The following is a 22,836-nucleotide window of genomic DNA, read 5'->3' as shown; positions in this document are numbered from 1 at the left end:
AGACTCCACCTACATTATTCTGTGTATACATTCTGCTGTAAACTCTGGCTGAGCAGCCTAATTATTCTGACTCCTCACAGGAGTCACATTCCTTAGGTCCGTGCACGATAAACGGCAGGACAAGATATCTTTGACCAATAAAACAGCCTTTTTGATACACCTGATTTCACTCTGTCCAGCGTCGTTGTTTTGCATTCCCTCTCCAGTATGAAACACCAACATTTACCCGCCCAAAACAGGGTCTTGGTGTTTTTCCTCTCCTCCCAGACTCTGTAGGGGGCGCTACACTCCTATCAGCGCACCGTGTTAACGGGTTGCAGTACCACTCCTCGCCATCGGGTGTCGCTGTGGGTTTTTGTGTGTGTGTGGAGGATGAATATATTTCCGTTTTTTTTTTTTTAAGGTCCGCTGACTGACAACAAACATGGATGCCGATTGCACATTGGTTTGCTGTGAAGAGGAGAGAGAAGACGATAAAGCTGCTATTGGTAAATATGACTATTTATGTTACGGACTAATTATTCATTTTAAATACAAGATTGCAATTTTAAGCGTCTGCAATAATTGACAACACGTAAATCCACCCTGTTCCGTAGTACACGTGGATGCGCTCATGTTAACGCAGTGACGTTAAATGTATAGTAACTTCGGGATTTTGTCATTGAAGTCCTTTATCTACTTCACAAGAGTCAAATGAACTAATGCATACCATTTTTTAAATGTCTCTGAGCTTTGTGGTGAGCATAGAGGGCACTATTGTATTGAAGGTATTGAAGCTGTGGTCGATAAACAGCATCCTCACACATATACGCATTCATGTCAATCATCAATCCCCCGGGTCTTTCTCCTCAACAGTTCAGTTCTCTAACGGCATCCTGAGGAACACACAGCAGCTGGACTTCAGCTTCTATAAGAACGTGGACGAGACCAACCCGAGGAAGAAGAACCGACGCATGCTGGTGAGATCACTACGCCTGGTGTAGGGTGACGTTGTAGGGTGACGTTGTAGGGTGACGTTGTAGGGTGACGTTGTAGGGTGACGTTGTAGGGTGACGTTGTAGGGTGACGTTGCCTCTAGAACGCTGATCTTAGATCAGTTTTAGATCTGTACCCAGGAGCAAAACACAGAGTTGATAAATATGATAAATAAATAAATACAATTATAAATATTGAGTTTATAAATATTGGACATTTTTGGTAAAACAACATTCCTTCTTCTTCTCTCTGACACGGTCTTCTTCCTGTGTTTTTAAGGCTACTTCTCTCTGACACGGTCTCCTTCCTGTGTTTTTAAGGCTACTTCCTGTGTTTTTAAGGCTACTTCTCTCTGACACGGTCTCCTTCCTGTGTTTTTAAGGCTACTTCTCTCTGACACGGTCTCCTTCCTGTGTTTTTAAGGCTACTCTCTCTGACACGGTCTCCTTCCTGTGTTTTTAAGGCTACTTCTCTCTGACACGGTCTCCTTCCTGTGTTTTTAAGGCTACTTCTCTGACACGGTCTCCTTCCTGTGTTTTTAAGGCTACTTCCTGTGTTTTTAAGGCTACTTCTCTCTGACACGGTCTCCTTCCTGTGTTTTTAAGGCTACTTCCTGTGTTTTTAAAGCTACTTCTCTCTGACACGGTCTCCTTCCTGTGTTTTTAAGGCTACTTCCTGTGTTTTTAAAGCTACTTCTCTCTGACACGGTCTCCTTCCTGTGTTTTTAAGGCTACTTCCTGTGTTTTTAAGCTACTTCCTGTGTTTTTAAGGCTACTTCTCTCTGACACGGTCTTCTTCCTGTGTTTTTAAGGCTACTTCCTGTGTTTTTAAGGCTACTTCTCTGACACGGTCTTCTTCCTGTGTTCAGGTTGCAGAATCAGACAGACTCTCCTATGTTGGTGATAACTTTGGAAAAGGATCCCTAAAATGCAACAACCTTTGCAAGTAAGTTTTTATTTCAGCGAGTAAAAAAAAACGACACAAACCATCAAAACCATTTTTACAAGTATTATGTTCCACAGCTGTTTACCAAAACAGTGGCAGGGTGCCAGTTGTTATGTCTCTCAGCTGTTTACCAAAACAGTGGCAGGGTGGCAGTGTTGTTATGTCTCTCAGCTGTTTACCAAAACAGTGGCAGGGTGGCAGTGTTGTTATGTCTCTCAGCTGTTTACCAAAACAGTGGCAGGGTGGCAGTGTTGTTATGTCTCTCAGCTGTTTACCAAAACAGTGGCAGGGTCACAGTGTTGTTATGTCTCTCAGCTGTTTACCAAAACAGTGGCAGGGTGGCAGTGTTGTTATTATGTCTCTCAGCTGTTTACCAAAACAGTGGCAGGGTGGCAGTGTTGTTATGTCTCTCAGCTGTTTACCAAAACAGTGGCAGGGTCACAGTGTTGTTATGTCTCTCAGCTGTTTACCAAAACAGTGGCAGGGTGGCAGTGTTGTTATGTCTCTCAGCTGTTTACCAAAACAGTGGCAGGGTCACAGTGTTGTTATGTCTCTCAGCTGTTTACCAAAACAGTGGCAGGGTGGCAGTGTTGTTATGTCTCTCAGCTGTTTACCAAAACAGTGGCAGGGTCACAGTGTTGTTATGTCTCAGTGGCAGGGTCAGCTGTTTAGCCAAAACAGTGGCAGGGTGGCAGTGTTGTTATGTCTCTCAGCTGTTTACCAAAACAGTGGCAGGGTCACAGTGTTGTTATGTCTCTCAGCTGTTTACCAAAACAGTGGCAGGGTCACAGTGTTGTTATGTCTCTCAGCTGTTTACCAAAACAGTGGCAGGGTGGCAGTGTTGTTATGTCTCTCAGCTGTTTACCAAAACAGTGGCAGGGTCACAGTGTTGTTATGTCTCTCAGCTGTTTACCAAAACAGTGGCAGGGTGGCAGTGTTGTTATGTCTCTCAGCTGTTTACCAAAACAGTGGCAGGGTGGCAGTGTTGTTATGTCTCTCAGCTGTTTACCAAAACAGTGGCAGGGTCACAGTGTTGTTATGTCTCTCAGCTGTTTACCAAAACAGTGGCAGGGTGGCAGTGTTGTTATGTCTCTCAGCTGTTTACCAAAACAGTGGCAGGGTCACAGTGTTGTTATGTCTCTCAGCTGTTTACCAAAACAGTGGCAGGGTGGCAGTGTTGTTATGTCTCTCAGCTGTTTACCAAAACAGTGGCAGGGTCACAGTGTTGTTATGTCTCTCAGCTGTTTACCAAAACAGTGGCAGGGTGGCAGTGTTGTTATGTCTCTCAGCTGTTTACCAAAACAGTGGCAGGGTGGCAGTGTTGTTATGTCTCTCAGCTGTTTACCAAAACAGTGGCAGGGTCACAGTGTTGTTATGTCTCTCAGCTGTTTACCAAAACAGTGGCAGGGTCACAGTGTTGTTATGTCTCTCAGCTGTTTACCAAAACAGTGGCAGGGTCACAGTGTTGTTATGTCTCTCAGCTGTTTACCAAAACAGTGGCAGGGTGGCAGTGTTGTTATGTCTCTCAGCTGTTTACCAAAAAGGGTCACAGTGTTGTTATGTCTCTCAGCTGTTTACCAAAACAGTGGCAGGGTCACAGTGTTGTTATGTCTCTCAGCTGTTTACCAAAACAGTGGCAGGGTGGCAGTGTTGTTATGTCTCTCAGCTGTTTACCAAAACAGTGGCAGGGTGGCAGTGTTGTTATGTCTCTCAGCTGTTTACCAAAACAGTGGCAGGGTCACAGTGTTGTTATGTCTCTCAGCTGTTTACCAAAACAGTGGCAGGGTCAGTGTTGTTAACAGCTGGCAAAACAGTGGCAGTGTGGCAGTGTTGTTATGTCTCTCAGCTGTTTACCAAAACAGTGGCAGGGTCACAGTGTTGTTATGTCTCTCAGCTGTTTACCAAAACAGTGGCAGGGTCACAGTGTTGTTATGTCTCTCAGCTGTTTACCAAAACAGTGGCAGGGTGGCAGTGTTGTTATGTCTCTCAGCTGTTTACCAAAACAGTGGCAGGGTCACAGTGTTGTTATGTCTCTCAGCTGTTTACCAAAACAGTGGCAGGGTCACAGTGTTGTTATGTCTCTCAGCTGTTTACCAAAACAGTGGCAGGGTGGCAGTGTTGTTATGTCTCTCAGCTGTTTACCAAAACAGTGGCAGGGTGGCAGTGTTGTTATGTCTCTCAGCTGTTTACCAAAACAGTGGCAGGGTCACAGTGTTGTTATGTCTCTCAGCTGTTTACCAAAACAGTGGCAGGGTCACAGTGTTGTTATGTCTCTCAGCTGTTTACCAAAACAGTGGCAGGGTCACAGTGTTGTTATGTCTCTCAGCTGTTTACCAAAACAGTGGCAGGGTGGCAGTGTTGTTATGTCTCTCAGCTGTTTACCAAAACAGTGGCAGGGCATGTGATAAATGAAAGGTGGCAGTGTTGTTATGTCTCTCAGCTGTTTACCAAAACAGTGGCAGGGTGGCAGTGTTGTTATGTCTCTCAGCTGTTTACCAAAACAGTGGCAGGGTCACAGTGTTGTTATGTCTCTCAGCTGTTTACCAAAACAGTGGCAGGGTCACAGTGTTGTTATGTCTCTCAGCTGTTTACCAAAACAGTGGCAGGGTGGCAGTGTTGTTATGTCTCTCAGCTGTTTACCAAAACAAGGGAAACAGTGTTGTTATGTCTCTCAGCTGTTTACCAAAACAGTGGCAGGGTCACAGTGTTGTTATGTCTCTCAGCTGTTTACCAAAACAGTGGCAGGGTCACAGTGTTGTTATGTCTCTCAGCTGTTTACCAAAACAGTGGCAGGGTCACAGTGTTGTTATGTCTCTCAGCTGTTTACCAAAACAGTGGCAGGGTGGCAGTGTTGTTATGTCTCTCAGCTGTTTACCAAAACAGTGGCAGGGTCACAGTGTTGTTATGTCTCTCAGCTGTTTACCAAAACAGTGGCAGGGTGGCAGTGTTGTTATGTCTCTCAGCTGTTTACCAAAACAGTGGCAGGGTCACAGTGTTGTGTTGTTATGTCTCTCAGCTGTTTACCAAAAGGGTGGCAGTGTTGTTATGTCTCTCAGCTGTTTACCAAAACAGTGGCAGGGTCACAGTGTTGTTATGTCTCTCAGCTGTTTACCAAAACAGTGGCAGGGTCACAGTGTTGTTATGTCTCTCAGCTGTTTACCAAAACAGTGGCAGGGTCACAGTGTTGTTATGTCTCAGGTATTATGTCGGGGTGCTGAACAAGGAGACCATGAGGATGGAGGTGCACAACGCTCAACTGTTCAACATGCAGCCCGTCATCCCAGGTACGTCATCCCTTCAATGTGACAGTCATCCCCTCTCTCTCTCTGACTGTCACGAACCGGCTCAAAGCCCGTAACAAAGGGAGACAACGTGGAGATAAGGAGTAGCAAAATCTATATTTATTAAATAAGTAACTAGCTGTTTAATATACAATGGTGTGTGTAATCAGTAATCAGTAGTGTAAGTCAGTGTTTTGCATGCATGTGATAATGCAGGGTGATGAAAGGTGCCAAAGCAAACAAACAAACGGCCACCAAGAACCACAACACAATCTACAAAAGGTGTCTGCATGGAGAGAGTCTCTTCCATGAATGTTGAAGAGGTCTATTTATCCTGGGAGACACCTGGCCCAGGTGTTTCCCATGTCAACATCAGCTGACGAACCTCTCAACTCCGCCCACCGGCATCCTAATAAGGAAACAAGAACAAAGACCGAATACGGCAGACAGAGTGGGAGGGTCGTCACACTGACTAACATGTCGTCTGTTTCCCAGGGGAGTCGTCTCTCTCTCTCTCTCTGACTAACATGTCGTCTGTTTCCCAGGGGAGTCGTGTTCTCTCTCTCTCTGACTAACATGTCGTCTGTTTCCCAGGGGAGTCGTCTCTCTCTCTCTGACTAACATGTCGTCTGTTTCCCAGGGAGTCGTCTCTCTCTCTCTCTGACTAACATGTCGTCTGTTTCCAGTAATGAGGGGAGTCGTCTCTCTCTCTCTACCTGACTAACATGTCGTCTGTTTCCCAGGGGAGTCGTCTCTCTCTCTCTCTCTCTGACTAACATGTCGTCTGTTTCCCAGGGGAGTTGTCTCTCTCTCTCTCTCTCTGACTAACATGTCGTCTGTTTCCCAGGGGAGTCGTCTCTCTCTGACTAACATGTCGTCTGTTTCCCAGGGGAGTCGTCTCTCTCTCTCTCTGACTAACATGTCGTCTGTTTCCCAGGGGAGTCGTCTCTCTCTCTCTCTGACTAACATGTCGTCTGTTTCCCAGGGGAGTCGTCTCTCTCTCTCTGACTAACATGTCGTCTGTTTCCCAGGGGAGTCGTCTCTCTCTCTCTCTGACTAACATGTCGTCTGTTTCCCAGGGGAGTCGTCTCTCTCTCTCTCTGACTAACATGTCGTCTGTTTCCCAGGGGAGTCGTCTCTCTCTCTCTCTGACTAACATGTCGTCTGTTTCCCAGGGAGTCGTCTCTCTCTCTGACTAACATGTCGTCTGTTTCCCAGGGAGTCGTCTCTCTCTCTCTACCTGACTAACATGTCGTCTGTTTCCCAGGGAGTCGTCTCTCTCTCTCTGACTAACATGTCGTCTGTTTCCCAGGGAGTCGTCTCGTCTCTCTCTGACTAACATGTCGTCTGTTTCCCAGGGGAGTCTCTCTGACTAACATGTCGTCTGTTTCCCAGGGGAGTCGTCTCTCTCTCTCTCTGACTAACATGTCGTCTGTTTCCCAGGGGAGTCGTCTCTCTCTCTCTCTGACTAACATGTCGTCTGTTTCCCAGGGGAGTCGTCTCTCTCTCTCTACCTGACTAACATGTCGTCTGTTTCCCAGGGGAGTCGTCTCTCTCTCTCTCTGACTAACATGTCGTCTGTTTCCCAGGGGAGTCGTCTCTCTCTCTCTGACTAACATGTCGTCTGTTTCCCAGGGGAGTCGTCTCTCTCTCTCTCTGACTAACATGTCGTCTGTTTCCCAGGGGAGTCGTCTCTCTCTCTCTCTGACTAACATGTCGTCTGTTTCCCAGGGGAGTCGTCTCTCTCTCTGACTAACATGTCGTCTGTTTCCCAGGGGAGTCGTCTCTCTCTCTCTCTCTGACTAACATGTCGTCTCTCTCTCTCTGACTAACATGTCATCTGTTTCCCAGGGGAGTCGTCTCTCTCTCTCTCTGACTAACATGTCGTCTGTTTCCCAGGGGAGTCGTCTCTCTCTCTCTCTGACTAACATGTCGTCTGTTTCCCAGGGGAGTCGTCTCTCTCTCTACCTGACTAACATGTCGTCTGTTTCCCAGGGGAGTCGTCTCTCTCTCTCTCTGACTAACATGTCGTCTGTTTCCCAGGGGAGTCGTCTCTCTCTCTCTCTGACTAACATGTCGTCTCTCTCTCTCTGACTAACATGTCGTCTGTTTCCCAGGGGAGTCGTCTCTCTCTCTCTCTGACTAACATGTCGTCTGTTTCCCAGGGGAGTCGTCTCTCTCTCTCTCTGACTAACATGTCGTCTGTTTCCCAGGGGAGTCGTCTCTCTCTCTCTCTCTGACTAACATGTCGTCTGTTTCCCAGGGGAGTCTGACTAACATGTCTCTGTTTCTCTCTCTGACTAACATGTCGTCTGTTTCCCAGGGAGTCGTCTCTCTCTCTCTCTGACTAACATGTCGTCTGTTTCCCAGGGGAGTCGTCTCTCTCTCTCTCTCTGACTAACATGTCGTCTGTTTCCCAGGGGAGTCGTCTCTCTCTCTCTCTCTGACTAACATGTCGTCTGTTTCCCAGGGGAGTCGTCTCTCTCTCTCTCTGACTAACATGTCGTCTGTTTCCCAGGGGAGTCGTCTGTTTCTCTCTCTCTCTGACTAACATGTCGTCTGTTTCCCAGGGGAGTCGTCTCTCTCTACCTGACTAACATGTCGTCTGTTTCCCAGGGGAGTCGTCTCTCTCTCTCTCTCTGACTAACATGTCGTCTGTTTCCCAGGGGAGTCGTCTCTCTCTCTCTCTGACTAACATGTCGTCTGTTTCCCAGGGGAGTCGTCTCTCTACCTGACTAACATGTCGTCTGTTTCCCAGGGGAGTCGTCTCTCTACCTGACTAACATGTCGTCTGTTTCCCAGGGGAGTCGTCTCTCTACCTGACTAACATGTCGTCTGTTTCCCAGGGGAGTCGTCTCTCTCTCTCTGACTAACATGTCGTCTGTTTCCCAGGGGAGTCGTCTCTCTACCTGACTAACATGTCGTCTGTTTCCCAGGGGAGTCGTCTCTCTACCTGACTAACATGTCGTCTGTTTCCCAGGGGAGTCGTCTCTCTCTCTGACTAACATGTCGTCTGTTTCCCAGGGGAGTCGTCTCTCTCTCTCTACCTGACTAACATGTCGTCTGTTTCCCAGGGGAGTCGTCTCTCTCTCTCTCTGACTAACATGTCGTCTGTTTCCCAGGGGAGTCGTCTCTCTCTCTCTCTGACTAACATGTCGTCTGTTTCCCAGGGGAGGCGTCTACAGAGAATGATGCGTCCCAGAACACAGATCTAACATACAGAGAAAAGGTACCTCCATTAATTTCTCTTAAAAATAGAACCCGGAACATTCTAGAGTTCTAAAGTTCCAGGGATTAGAGTTTCTGTTAAAAATAGAACCCGGAACGTTCTAGAGTTCCATCAGCCTTGAACATCTCCCCTCCCCTTAGTCTCTAGTTCCAGGGATTAGAGTTTCGCCCAATACTTCCTGTCAGTTCTAGAGTTTATACTTCCTGTCAGGTTTAAGTGTTGTTCTACTAAATCCGCAGCGGGCTACATTTTAATCTGCATTTGATCACATCAATCATCAGAATGAATACCCCCCTAACAGGTGGACTCTCTGATCGAGGCGTTTGGTACCAACAAGCAGAAGAGAGCTCTGACCTCCAGGAGACTGAACCAGGTGGGCAGTGAGACCCTGCAGAGCGCTGTAGCAAAGGCTGCCCACACCATCATAGACCAGAAGGGCCTGGAAGGTACCTACACACACACCTGAATACCTACCTACACACACACCTGAATACCTACCTACACACACACACCTGAATACCTACCTACACACACACACCTGAATACCTACCTACACACACACCTGAATACCTACCTACACACACACCTGAATACCTACCTACACACACACACCTGAATACCTACCTACACACACACCTGAATACCTACCTACACACACACCTGTACACACACACCTGTACACACACACCTGTACACACACACCACACACACACACACACACACACACCTGTATACCTACCTACACACACACCTGTATACCTACCTACACACACACCTGAATACCTACCTACACACACACCTGTACACACACACCTGTACACACACACCACACACACACACACACACACACACACACACACACACACACTGTATACCTACCTACACACACACCTGTATACCTACCTACACACACACCTGTATACCTACCTACACACACACCTGTATACCTACCTACACACACACCTGAATACCTACCTACCCACACACACACACACACCTGAATACCTACCTACACACACACCTGTATACCTACCTACACACACACCTGTATACCTACCTACACACACACCTGTATACCTACCTACACACACACCTGTATACCTACCTACACACACACCTGTATACCTACCTACACACACACCTGTATACCTACCTACACACACACCTGTATACCTACCTACACACACACCTGTATACCTACCTACACACACACCTGTATACCTACCTACACACACACCTACCTACACACACACCTGTATACCTACCTACACACACACCTGTATACCTACCTACACACACACCTGTATACCTACCTACACACACACCTGTATACCTACCTACACACACACCTGAATACCTACCTACCCACACACACACACACACCTGTATACCTACCTACACACACACCTGTATACCTACCTACACACACACCTGTATACCTACCTACACACACACCTGAATACCTACCTACCTACACACACACCTGAATACCTACCTACCTACACACACACCTGAATACCTACCTACCTACACACACACCTGTATACCTACCTACACACACACCTGAATACCTACCTACACACACACCTGAATACACACACACACACACACACACACACACACACACACACACACACACACACACACACACACACACACACACCTGTATACCTACCTACACACACACACACACACACCTGTATACCTACCTACATACACACACACACACACACACACACACACACACACACACCTGTATACCTACCTACACACACACACACACACACACCTGTATACCTACCACACACACACACACACACACACACACACCTGTATACCTACCTACACACACACACACACACACCTGTATACCTACCTACACACACACCTGTATACCTACCTACACACACACACACACCTGTATACCTACCTACACACACACCTGTATACCTACCTACACACACACACACACACACACACACACACACACACACACACACACACACACACACACCTGTATACCTACACACACACACACCTGTATACCTACCCACACACACACCTGTATACCTACCCACACACACACCTGTATACCTACCACACACACACCTGTATACCTACCCACACACACACCTGTATACCTACCTACACACACACACCTGTATACCTACCTACACACACACCTGTATACCTACCCACACACACACCTGTATACCTACCTACACACACACACACACACACACCACACACACACACCTGTATACCTACCTACACACACACACACCTGTACCTACACACACACACACACACATACCTACCTACACACACACACACCTGTATACCTACACACACACACCTGTATACCTACACACACACACACACACCTGTATACCTACCTACACACACACCTGTATACCTACCCACACACACACCTGTATACCTACCCACACACACACCTGTATACCTACCCACACACCTACAGTACATTTGGGAAGTATTCAGACCCCTTCTCTTTCTCCACATTTTGTTAAGTTACACCCTTTTTCATCCTCAAATCGACACACAATACCCCTTAATGACATCACAATACCCCTTAATGACATCACAATACCCCTTAATGACATCACAGTACCCCTTAATGACATCACAGTACCCCTTAATGACATCACAGTACCCCTTAATGACATCACAGTACCCCTTAATGACATCACAGTACCCCTTAATGACATCACAGTACCCCTTAATGACATCACAGTACCCCTTAATGACATCACAGTACCCCTTAATGACATCACAATACCCCATAATGACATCACAATACCCCTTAATGACATCACAATACCCCTTAATGACATCACAATACCCCTTAATGACATCACAATACCCCATAATGACACCACAATACACAATGTTTGCATATTTATTAAAAATAAACCAAAATAAGTATTGAGACTCTGAATTGAGTTCAGGTGCATCCTGTTTCCATTGATCATCCTTGAGATGTTTCTACAACTTGATTGGATTCCACTTGTGGTAAATTTAATTGATTGGGAAGGATTTGGAAAGGCACACACCTGTCTATATAAGGTCCAACAGTTGACAGTGCGTGTCAGATCAAAAACCAAGCCGTGAGGTCGAAGGAATTGTCCGTAGAGCTCAGAGACAAGATTGTGTTGAGGCACAGATCTGGGGAAGGATACCAAAACATTTCTGCAGCATTGAAGGTCCTCAAGAACACAGTGGCCTCCATCATTCTGGAAGAAGTTTGGAACCACCAAGACTCTTCCTGGAGCTGGACGCCCTGCCACACTGATCAATCTGGGGAGAAGAACCCAATGGTCACTCTGACAGAGTTCCTCTGTGGAGATGGGAGAACCTTCCAGAAGGACAACCATCTCTGCAGCACTCCACCAATCAGGCCTTTATGGTAGAGTGTCCAGACGGAAGCCACTCCTCAGTAAAAGGCCCATGACAGCCTGCTTGGAGTTTGTCAAAAGGCATCTAAAGACTCTAGATGAAAACAAGATTCTCTGGTCTGATGAAACCAAGATTCTCTGGTCTGATGAAACCAAGATTCTCTGGTCTGATGAAACCAAGATTCTCTGGTCTGATGAAACCAAGATTCTCTGGTCTGATGAAACCAAGATTCTCTGGTCTGATGAAACCAAGATTCTCTGGTCTGATGAAACAAAGATTGAACTCTTTGGCCTGAATGTCAAGCGTCACTTGGGAGGAAACCTGGCATCATCCCTACGGTGAAGCATGGTGGTGGTACCATCCCTACGGTGAAGCATGGTGGTGGTACCATCCTTATGGTGAAGCATGGTGGTGGTACCATCCTTACGGTGAAGCATGGTGGTGGTACCGTCCTTATGGTGAAGCATGGTGGTGGTACCGTCCTTACGGTGAAGCATGGTGGTACCGTCCTTACGGTGAAGCATGGTGGTGGTACCGTCCTTACGGTGAAGCATGGTGGTGGTACCGTCCTTACGGTGAAGCATGGTGGTGGTACCGTCCTTACGGTGAAGCATGGTGGTGGTACCGTCCTTACGGTGAAGCATGGTGGTGGTGGCAGCATCATGCTGTGGGGATGTTTCTCAGCGGACTGGGAGACTAGACGGGATCGAGGGAAAGATGAACGGACTGGGAGACTAGACAGGATCGAGGGGAAAGATGAACGGAGCAAAGCACAGATCCTTGATGAAAACCTGCTACTTGGTATTGTGGGGTTATTGTGATGTTATTGTGATGTCATTATGGGGTTATTGTGATGTCATTATGGGGTACTGTGATGTCATTATGGGGTTATTGTGATGTCGTAAGGTATTGTGATGTCATTATGGGGTATTGTGATGTCATTATGGGGTACTGTGATGTCATTATGGTGAGAGGGGAAAAAACAATTGAATCCATTTTGAATTCAGGCTGTAATGTAACAACATGTGGAATAAGTCTAGGGGTCTGAATACTTTCTGAAGGACACAGACCAGAAGACGTACACACACACACACCTGTACAGTAACACACACACACACACACACCTGTACAGTAACACACACACACACACCTGTACAGTAACACACACACACACACCTGTACAGTAACACACACACACACACCTGTACAGTAACACACACACACACACCTGTACAGTAACACGCACACACACACACCTGTACAGTAACACGCACACACACACACCTGTACAGTAACACGCACACACACACACCTGTACAGTAACACACACACACACACCTGTACAGTAACACGCACACACACACACCTGTACAGTAACACGCACACACACACACCTGTACAGTAACACGCACACACACACACCTGTACAGTAACACGCACACACACACACCTGTACAGTAACACGCACACACACACACCTGTACAGTAACACGCACACACACACACCTGTACAGTAACACGCACACACACACACCTGTACAGTAACACGCACACACACACACCTGTACAGTAACACGCACACACACACACACCTGTACAGTAACACGCACACACACACACACCTGTACAGTAACATGCACACACACACACACCTGTACAGTAACACGCACACACACACACACACCTGTACAGTAACACACACACACACACACACCTGTACAGTAACACACACACACACCTGTACACACACACACACACACACACACACACACACACACACACACACACCTGTACAGTAACACACACACACACACACACACACACACACCTGTACAGTAACACACAGCTGTAACACAGTGAATGTTTCTCCAGTCCTACAGCAGGAGGTCGTTCAGACAGAGTCCCAGTCTGAAGTGTCTCAGTAACACAGTGAATGTTTCTCCAGGCAGAGTCCCAGTCTGAAGTGTCTTAGTAACACAGTGAATGTTTCTCCAGGCAGAGTCCCAGTCTGAAGTGTCTTAGTAACACAGTGAATGTTTCTCCAGGCAGAGTCCCAGTCTGAAGTGTCTCAGTAACACAGTGAATGTTTCTCCAGTCCTACAGCAGGAGGTCGTTCAGACAGAGTCCCAGTCTGAAGTGTCTCATTACCTTCCCCCCTGCTACCCCGACGCCGACACACCTCAACACGTCTACCTGTTTGACGACAGTATCCTTCACCTGGACTGTGTGTGTGTGGCCAGGTTAATGTGTGTGTGGCCAGGTTAATGTGTGTGTGGCCAGGTTAATGTGTGTGTGGCCAGGTTAATGTGTGTGTGGGTGGCCAGGTTAATGTGTGGGTGTGTGGCCAGGTTAATGTGTGGGTGTGTGGCCAGGTTAATGTGTGGGTGTGTGGCCAGGTTAATGTGTGTGTGTGTGACCAGGTTAATGTGTGGGTGTGTGACCAGGTTAATGTGTGGGTGTGTGGCCAGGTTAATGTGTGTGTGTGTGACCAGGTTAATGTGTGTGTGTGTGACCAGGTTAATGTGTGTGTGTGAGACCAGGTTAATGTGTGTGTGTGAGACCAGGTTAATGTGTGTGAGACCAGGTTAATGTGTGTGTGACCAGGTTAATGTGTGTGTGTGTGTGAGACCAGGTTAATGTGTGTGTGTGTGGCCAGGTTTGTGTGTGTGTGTGTGACCAGGTTAATGTGTGTGTGGCCAGGTTAATGTGTGTGATCAGGTTAACGTGTGTGTGTGGCCAGGTTAATGTGTGTGTGTGTGTGACCAGGTTAATGTGTGTGTGTGACCAGGTTAATGTGTGACCAGGTTAATGTGTGTGTGAGACCAGGTTAATGTGTGTGTGTGTGACCAGGTTAATGTGTGACCAGGTTAATGTGTGTGTGTGTGACCAGGTTAATGTGTGTGTGTGTGTGGCCAGGTTAATGTGTGTGTGGCCAGGTTAATGTGTGTGTGACCAGGTTAATGTGTGTGTGTGTGTGACCAGGTTAGTGTGTGTGTGACCAGGTTAATGTGTGTGTGTGTGTGTGTGTGGCCAGGTTAATGTGTGTGTGGCCAGGTTAATGCGTGTGTGTGTGACCAGGTTAATGTGTGTGTGTGTGGCCAGGTTAATGTGTGTGTGTGTGTGTGTGTGTGGCCAGGTTAATGTGTGTGTGTGTGTGTGTGTGTGTGACCAGGTTAATGTGTGTGTGTGTGTGACCAGGTTAATGTGTGTGTGTGTGTGTGTGTGTGACCAGGTTAATGTGTGTGTGACCAGGTTAATGTGTGTGTGACCAGGTTAATGTGTGTGTGACCAGGTTAATGTGTGTGTATGTGTCCAGGTTAATGTGTGTGTGTGTGACCAGGTTAATGTGTGTGTGTGTGACCAGGTTAATGTGTGTGTGTGTGACCAGGTTAATGTGTGTGTGTGTGACCAGGTTAATGTGTGTGTGTGTGACCAGGTTAATGTGTGTGTGTGTGACCAGGTTAATGTGTGTGTGTGTGACCAGGTTAACGTGTGACCAGGATAATGTGTGTGTGTGTGTGACCAGGTTAATGTGTGTGTGTGTGTGTGACCAGGTTAATGTGTGTGTGTGTGACCAGGTTAATGTGTGTGTGTGTGACCAGTTTAATGTGTGTGTGTGAGACCAGGTTAATGTGTGTGTGTGTGACCAGGTTAATGTGTGACCAGGTTAATGTGTGTGTGTGTGTGGCCAGGTTAATGTGTGTGTGACCAGGGTAATGTGTGTGTGTGTGACCAGGTTAGTGTGTGTGTGACCAGGTTAATGTGTGACCAGGTTAATGTGTGTGTGTGTGTGTGACCAGGTTAATATGTGTGTGACCAGGTTAATGTGTGTGTGTGACCAGGTTGTGTGTGTGTGTGTGTGTGTGTGGCCAGGTTAATGTGTGTGTGTGACCAGGTTAATGTGTGTGTGTGTGTGACCAGGTTAATGTGTGTGTGTGTGTGTGTGTCCAGGTTAATGTGTGTGTGTGTGACCAGGTTAATGTGTGTGTGTGTGACCAGTTTAATGTGTGTGTGTGTGACCAGTTTAATGTGTGTGTGTGTGTGTGTGACCAGGTTAATGTGTGACCAGGTTAATGTGTGGCCAGGTTAATGTGTGACCAGGTTAATGTGTGTGTGTGTGACCAGGTTAATGTGTGTGTGTGTGACCAGGTTAATGTGTGTGTGGCCAGGTTAATGTGTGTGTGACCAGGTTAATGTGTGACCAGGTTAATGTGTGTGTGACCAGGTTAATGTGTGTGTGTGTGACCAGGTTAATGTGTGTGTGTGTGTGACCAGGTTAATGTGTGTGTGGCCAGGTTAGTGTGTGTGTGTGACCAGGTTAATGTGTGTGTGTGTGTGACCAGGTTAATGTGTGTGTGTGACCAGGTTAATGTGTGTGTGTGACCAGGTTAATGTGTGTGTGTGTGTGACCAGGTTAATGTGTGTGTGTGTGACCAGGTTAATGTGTGTGTGTGTGTGTGTGTGTGACCAGGTTAATGTGTGTGTGTGACCAGGTTAATGTGTGTGTGTGACCAGGTTAATGTGTGTGTGTGGCCAGGTTAATGTGTGGCCAGGTTAATGTGTGACCAGGTTAATGTGTGACCAGGTTAATGTGTGACCAGGTTAATGTGTGTGTGTGTGACCAGGTTAATGTGTGTGTGACCAGGTTAATGTGTGTGTGACCAGGTTAATGTGTGTGTGTGTGACCAGGTTAATGTGTGGCCAGGTTAATGTGTGTGTGTGGCCAGGTTAATGTGTGACCAGGTTAATGTGTGTGTGACCATGTTAATGTGTGTGTGTCCTTACCTGAGTCCCAGTCCTGTCTCCGGTGGAGTACGATGTCCTGGATGCTGCTGGCTCCAAGATGGCCGCCCTGACCCCAGAGGAACTACAGAACTTAACAGATGAAGGGTCGGACTACAACACTGATACTGTTGTTGACGTTGTTGTTGTTGTGTTGTTGTTGTGTTGTTGACGTTGTTGTTGACGTTGTTGTGGTTTTGACGTTGTTGTGTTGTGTTGTTGACGTTGTGTTGACGTTGTTGTTGTGTTGTGTTGTTGACGCGGTGGTGGCGTTGTGTTGTTGACGTTGTGTTGACGTTGCTGTGTTGTTGTTGTTGACGTTGTTGTTGTGTTGTTGTTGTGGTGTTGACGTTGTTGTTGTGTTGTTGTTGTGGTGTTGACGTTGTTGTGTTGTGTTGTTGACGTTGTTGTGTTGACGTTGTATTGACTGTGTTGTTCCAGGTGTCAGAGCGTGGTGAGTCAGTTGGAGAGCCTGCCCAGAGAGGGCGTGGCCAGAGAGAGACATGCCCGATGTGCCTTCTACCTCCTCCTGCTGCTCAAACTGGCACGGCAGAAAAACATGACTCGCAAGTGTGAGTGCCACGCCGTGTGTGTGTGTGTGTGTGTGTGTGTGTGTGTGTGTGTGTGTGTGTGTGTGTGTGTACGAGAAGCAAGTGTTGACTTTTTAAAAAAGTAATCCTCGTTTGAGCTGTAGTGTTCGCCGAGAACATAATCTCTAATCTCTCGTATCATTAAGGGTTGTGTTAATGTTGTTTTCTAGTCAGGAGGAGGGCTGTCCTTGTATCATTAAGGGTTGTGTTAATGTTGTTTTCTAGTCAGGAGGAGGAGGGCTGTCCTCATCATTAAGGGTTGTGTTAATGTTGTTTTCTAGTCAGGAGGAGGGCTGTCCTCGTATCATTAAGGGTTGTGTTAATGTTGTTTTCTAGTCAGGAGGAGGAGGGCTGTCCTCGTATCATTAAGGGTTGTGTTAATGTTGTTTTCTAGTCAGGAGGAGGGCTGCCCTTGTATCATTAAGGGTTGTGTTAATGTTGTTTTCTAGTCAGGAGGAGGAGGGCTGTCCTCGTATCATTAAGGGTTGTGTTAATGTTGTTTTCTAGTCAGGAGGAGGGCTGTCCTCGTATCATTAAGGGTTGTGTTAATGTTGTTTTCTAGTCAGGGGAGGAGGGCTGTCCTCGTATCATTAAGGGTTGTGTTAATGTTGTTTTCTAGTCAGGAGGAGGGCTGTCCTCGTATCATTAAGGGTTGTGTTAATGTTGTTTTCTAGTCAGGAGGAGGAGGGCTGTCCTCGTATCATTAAGGGTTGTGTTAATGTTGTTTTCTAGTAGGAGGGCTGTCCTTGTATCATTAAGGGTTGTGTTAATGTTGTTTTCTAGTCAGGAGGAGGGCTGTCCTCGTATCATTAAGGGTTGTGTTAATGTTGTTTTCTAGTCAGGAGGAGGGCTGTCCTCGTATCATTAAGGGTTGTGTTAATGTTGTTTTCTAGTCAGGAGGAGGGCTGTCCTCGTATCATTAAGGGTTGTGTTAATGTTGTTTTCTAGTCAGGAGGAGGGCTGTCCTCGTATCATTAAGGGTTGTGTTAATGTTGTTTTCTAGTCAGGAGGAGGGCTGTCCTCGTATCATTAAGGGTTGTGTTAATGTTGTTTTCTAGTCAGGAGGAGGGCTGTCCTCGTATCATTAAGGGTTGTGTTAATGTTGTTTTCTAGTCAGGAGGAGGGCTGTCCTCGTATCATTAAGGGTTGTGTTAATGTTGTTTTCTAGTCAGGAGGAGGGCTGTCCTCGTATCATTAAGGGTTGTGTTAATGTTGTTTTCTAGTCAGGAGGGGTATCATTAAGGGTTGTGTTAATGTTGTTTTCTAGTCAGGAGGAGGAGGGCTGTCCTCGTATCATTAAGGGTTGTGTTAATGTTGTTTTCTAGTCAGGAGGAGGGCTGTCCTCGTATCATTAAGGGTTGTGTTAATGTTGTTTTCTAGTCAGGAGGAGGAGGGCTGTCCTCGTATCATTAAGGGTTGTGTTAATGTTGTTTTCTAGTCAGGAGGAGGGCTGTCCTCGTATCATTAAGGGTTGTGTTAATGTTGTTTTCTAGTCAGGAGGAGGGCTGTCCTCGTATCATTAAGGGTTGTGTTAATGTTGTTTTCTAGTCAGGAGGAGGGCTGTCCTCGTATCATTAAGGGTTGTGTTAATGTTGTTTTCTAGTCAGGAGGAGGGCTGTCCTCGTATCATTAAGGGTTGTGTTAATGTTGTTTTCTAGTCAGGAGGAGGGCTGTCCTCGTATCATTAAGGGTTGTGTTAATGTTGTTTTCTAGTCAGGAGGAGGGCTGTCCTCATCATTAAGGGTTGTGTTAATGTTGTTTTCTAGTCAGGAGGAGGAGGGCTGTCCTCGTATCATTAAGGGTTGTGTTAATGTTGTTTTCTAGTCAGGAGGAGGGCTGTCCTCGTATCATTAAGGGTTGTGTTAATGTTGTTTTCTAGTCAGGAGGAGGGCTGTCCTCGTATCATTAAGGGTTGTGTTAATGTTGTTTTCTAGTCAGGAGGAGGGCTGTCCTCGTATCATTAAGGGTTGTGGGTTGTGTTAATGTTTGTTTTTCTAGTCAGGAGGAGGGCTGTCCTCGTATCATTAAGGGTTGTGTTAATGTTGTTTTTTCAGGAGGAGGGCTGTGTGTTAATGTTGTTTTCTAGTCAGGAGGAGGCTGTCCTCGTATCATTATTAAGGGTTGTGTTAATGTTGTTTTCTAGGAGGAGGAGGGCTGTCCTCGTATCATTAAGGGTTGTGTTAATGTTGTTTTCTAGTCAGGAGGAGGGCTGTCCTCGTATCATTAAGGGTTGTGTTAATGTTGTTTTCTAGTCAGGAGGAGTATCATTAAGGGTTGTGTTAATGTTGTTTTCTAGTCAGGAGGAGGAGGGCTGTCCTCGTATCATTAAGGGTTGTGTTAATGTTGTTTTCTAGTCAGGAGGAGGGCTGTCCTCGTATCATTAAGGGTTGTGTTAATGTTGTTTTCTAGTCAGGAGGAGGAGGAGGGCTGTCCTCGTATCATTAAGGGTTGTGTTAATGTTGTTTTCTAGTCAGGAGGAGGGCTGTCCTCGTATCATTAAGGGTTGTGTTAATGTTGTTTTCTAGTCAGGAGGAGGGCTGTCCTCGTATCATTAAGGGTTGTGTTAATGTTGTTTTCTAGTCAGGAGGAGGGCTGTCCTCGTATCATTAAGGGTTGTGTTAATGTTGTTTTCTAGTCAGGAGGAGGGCTGTCCTCATCATTAAGGGTTGTGTTAATGTTGTTTTCTAGTCAGGAGGAGGGCTGTCCTCGTATCATTAAGGGTTGTGTTAATGTTGTTTTCTAGTAGGAGGGTATCATTAAGGGTTGTGTTAATGTTGTTTTCTAGTCAGGAGGAGGGCTGTCCTCGTATCATTAAGGGTTGTGTTAATGTTGTTTTCTAGTCAGGAGGAGGGCTGGCTGTCCCGTATCATTAAGGGTTGTGTTAATGTTGTTTTCTATCATTCAAGGGTTGTGTTAATGTTGTTTTCTAGTCAGGAGGAGGGCTGTCCTCGTATCATTAAGGGTTGTGTTAATGTTGTTTTCTAGTCAGGAGGAGGGCTGTCCTCGTATCATTAAGGGTTGTGTTAATGTTGTTTTCTAGTCGGGAGGAGGGCTGTCCTTGTATCATTAAGGGTTGTGTTAATGTTGTTTTCTAGTCAGGAGGAGGGCTGTCCTCGTATCATTAAGGGTTGTGTTAATGTTGTTTTCTAGTCAGGAGGAGGGCTGTCCTCGTATCATTAAGGGTTGTGTTAATGTTGTTTTCTAGTAGTCATGTTGTTTTCTAGTCAGGAGGAGGGCTGTCCTCGTATCATTAAGGGTTGTGTTAATGTTGTTTTCTAGTCAGGAGGAGGGCTGTCCTCGTATCATTAAGGGTTGTGTTAATGTTGTTTTCTAGTCAGGAGGAGGAGGGCTGTCCTCGTATCATTAAGGGTTGTGTTAATGTTGTTTTCTAGTCAGGAGGAGGGCTGTCCTCGTATCATTAAGGGTTGTGTTAATGTTGTTTTCTGTCCTCGTATCATTAAGGGTGTGTGTTTAATGTTCATTTTTGTTAATAGTCAGGAGGAGGAGGGCTGTCCTCGTATCATTAAGGGTTGTGTTAATGTTGTTTTCTAGTCAGGAGGAGGGCTGTCCTCGTATCATTAAGGGTTGTGTTAATGTTGTTTTCTAGTCAGGAGGAGGAGGGCTGCCCTCGTATCATTAAGGGTTGTGTTAATGTTGTTTTCTAGTCAGGAGGAGGAGGAGGGCTGTCCTCATCATTAAGGGTTGTGTTAATGTTGTTTTCTAGTCAGGAGGAGGGCTGTCCTCGTATCATTAAGGGTTGTGTTAATGTTGTTTTCTAGTCGGGCAGGAGGAGGGCTGCCCTCGTATCATCCACATCAAGCTGAAGAGGACCTTCACCGTGGAGACCTTCAATCACGGCAGGTAGCTGCCCACTCGCTGGCACTCTCGCACCCTACTTAGTGCACTAGACTCTTAGATCGTCTGCTTTTCATATAGCACCCTACATAGTGCACTAGACCCTTAGATCGCCTGCTTTTCATATAGCACCCTACATAGTGCACTAGACCCGGGCCCTTAGATCGCCTGCTTTTCATATAGCACCCTACATAGTGCACTAGGCCTTTAGATCGTCTGCTTTTCAAATGGCACCCTACATAGTGCACTAGACCCGGGCCCTTAGATCGTCTGCTTTTCACATAGCACCCTACATAGTGCACTAGACCCGGGCCCTTAGATCGTCTGCTTTTCAAATAGCACCCTACATAGTGCACTAGACCCGGGCCCTTAGATCGTCTGCTTTTCATATAGCACCCTACATAGTGCACTAGACCCTTAGATCGTCTGCTTTTCATATAGCACCCTACATAGTGCACTAGACCCGGGCCCTTAGATCGTCTGCTTTTCATATAGCACCCTACATAGTGCACTAGATAGGGAATAGAGCTCTCCTTTCCTTCCTCTGAGTTAACAAAACAGATTTAGTTAAATTCAGTAGCTACATTGGTATTAATGTGTGTGTGGTGTGTGTGTGTGTGTGGTGTGTGTGTGGTGTGTGTGTGTGTGTGTGTCTCTCTAGGGTGCAGAACGTGGTGTCTACGTCGATGCGTGTGAAGGTGGCTGCGTACTGCCTGGCCCTGCTGCTCCACATGGGTGACATGACCGCTGACCTCACCCTGTTACACAGAGACCTGGGGGTCACAGAGAAACGGTGAGAGACCTGGGTGGGTCACAGAGAAACGGTGAGAGACCTGGGGGGGTCACAGAGAAACGGTGAGACACCTGGGTGGGTCACAGAGACCTGGGGAGGTCACAGAGACCTGGGGAGGTCACAGAGACCTGGGGAGGTCACAGAGAAACGGTGAGACACCTGGGTGGGTTACAGAGACCTGGGTGGGTCACAGAGACCTGGGGGGGTCACAGAGAAACGGTGAGACACCTGGGTGGGTCACAGAGACCTGGGGGGGGAGGTCACAGAGACCTGGGGAGGTCACAGAGAAACGGTGATAGACCTGGGGGGGTCACAGAGACCTGGGGGGGTCACAGAGAAATTGTTGCAACCCCTATTACCAGCCTGTTCAACCTCTTTCGTATCGTCTGAGATTCCCAAAGATTGGAAAGCAGCTGTGGTCATCCCCCTCTTCAAAAGGGGGGGACACTCTCGACCCAAACTGCTACAGACCTATATCTATCCTACCCTGCATCTCTAAGGTCTTCGAATGCCAAGTTAACAAACAGATTACCGACCATTTTGAATACCTGGGTGTCTGGTTAGACTGTAAACTCTCCTTCCAGACTCACATTAAGCATCTCCAATCCAAAATTACATCTAGAATCGACTTCCTATATCGCAACAAAGCATCCTTCACTCATGCTGCCAAACATACCCTCGTAAAACTGACCATCCTACCGATCCTCGACTTCTGTGATGTCATCTATAAAATAGCCTCCAACAATTTAATCAACAAATTGGATGCAGTCTATCACAGTGCCATCCGTTTTTGTCACCAAAGCCCTATATACTACCCACCACTGTGACCTGTATGCTCTCGTTGGTTGGCCCTCGCTTCATACTCGTCACCAAACCCACTGGCTACAGGTTATCTACAAGTCTCTGCTAGGTAAAGCCCCGCCTTATCTCAGCTCACTGGTCACCATAGCATCACCCACCTGTAGCACG

General features: G+C 46.8%; 1 protein-coding gene across 1 annotated transcript in view; it reads left to right on the top strand.

Annotated features, from left to right (window-relative positions):
* Positions 1-371: 371 nt before the first annotated feature.
* polr1e (RNA polymerase I subunit E) overlaps positions 372-22,836 on the top strand; it is a 23,478-nt gene continuing 1,013 nt past the window's right edge. The window contains exons 1-11 of the mRNA XM_046335781.1: positions 372-488; positions 856-959; positions 1,844-1,920; positions 5,119-5,204; positions 8,372-8,430; positions 8,732-8,876; positions 13,943-14,053; positions 16,644-16,737; positions 17,071-17,201; positions 20,999-21,080; positions 21,736-21,867. Of these exons, the coding sequence (XP_046191737.1) occupies positions 425-488; positions 856-959; positions 1,844-1,920; positions 5,119-5,204; positions 8,372-8,430; positions 8,732-8,876; positions 13,943-14,053; positions 16,644-16,737; positions 17,071-17,201; positions 20,999-21,080; positions 21,736-21,867 (1,085 nt within the window). The 5' untranslated portion in view covers positions 372-424. The remainder of the gene's footprint in view (positions 489-855; positions 960-1,843; positions 1,921-5,118; positions 5,205-8,371; positions 8,431-8,731; positions 8,877-13,942; positions 14,054-16,643; positions 16,738-17,070; positions 17,202-20,998; positions 21,081-21,735; positions 21,868-22,836) is intronic.

Source organism: Oncorhynchus gorbuscha, unplaced genomic scaffold (assembly GCF_021184085.1).
Source record: "Oncorhynchus gorbuscha isolate QuinsamMale2020 ecotype Even-year unplaced genomic scaffold, OgorEven_v1.0 Un_scaffold_854, whole genome shotgun sequence".
In the NCBI taxonomy this organism is placed as follows: domain Eukaryota; kingdom Metazoa; phylum Chordata; class Actinopteri; order Salmoniformes; family Salmonidae; genus Oncorhynchus; species Oncorhynchus gorbuscha.
This window is presented reverse-complemented; position numbering and strand designations above follow the sequence as displayed.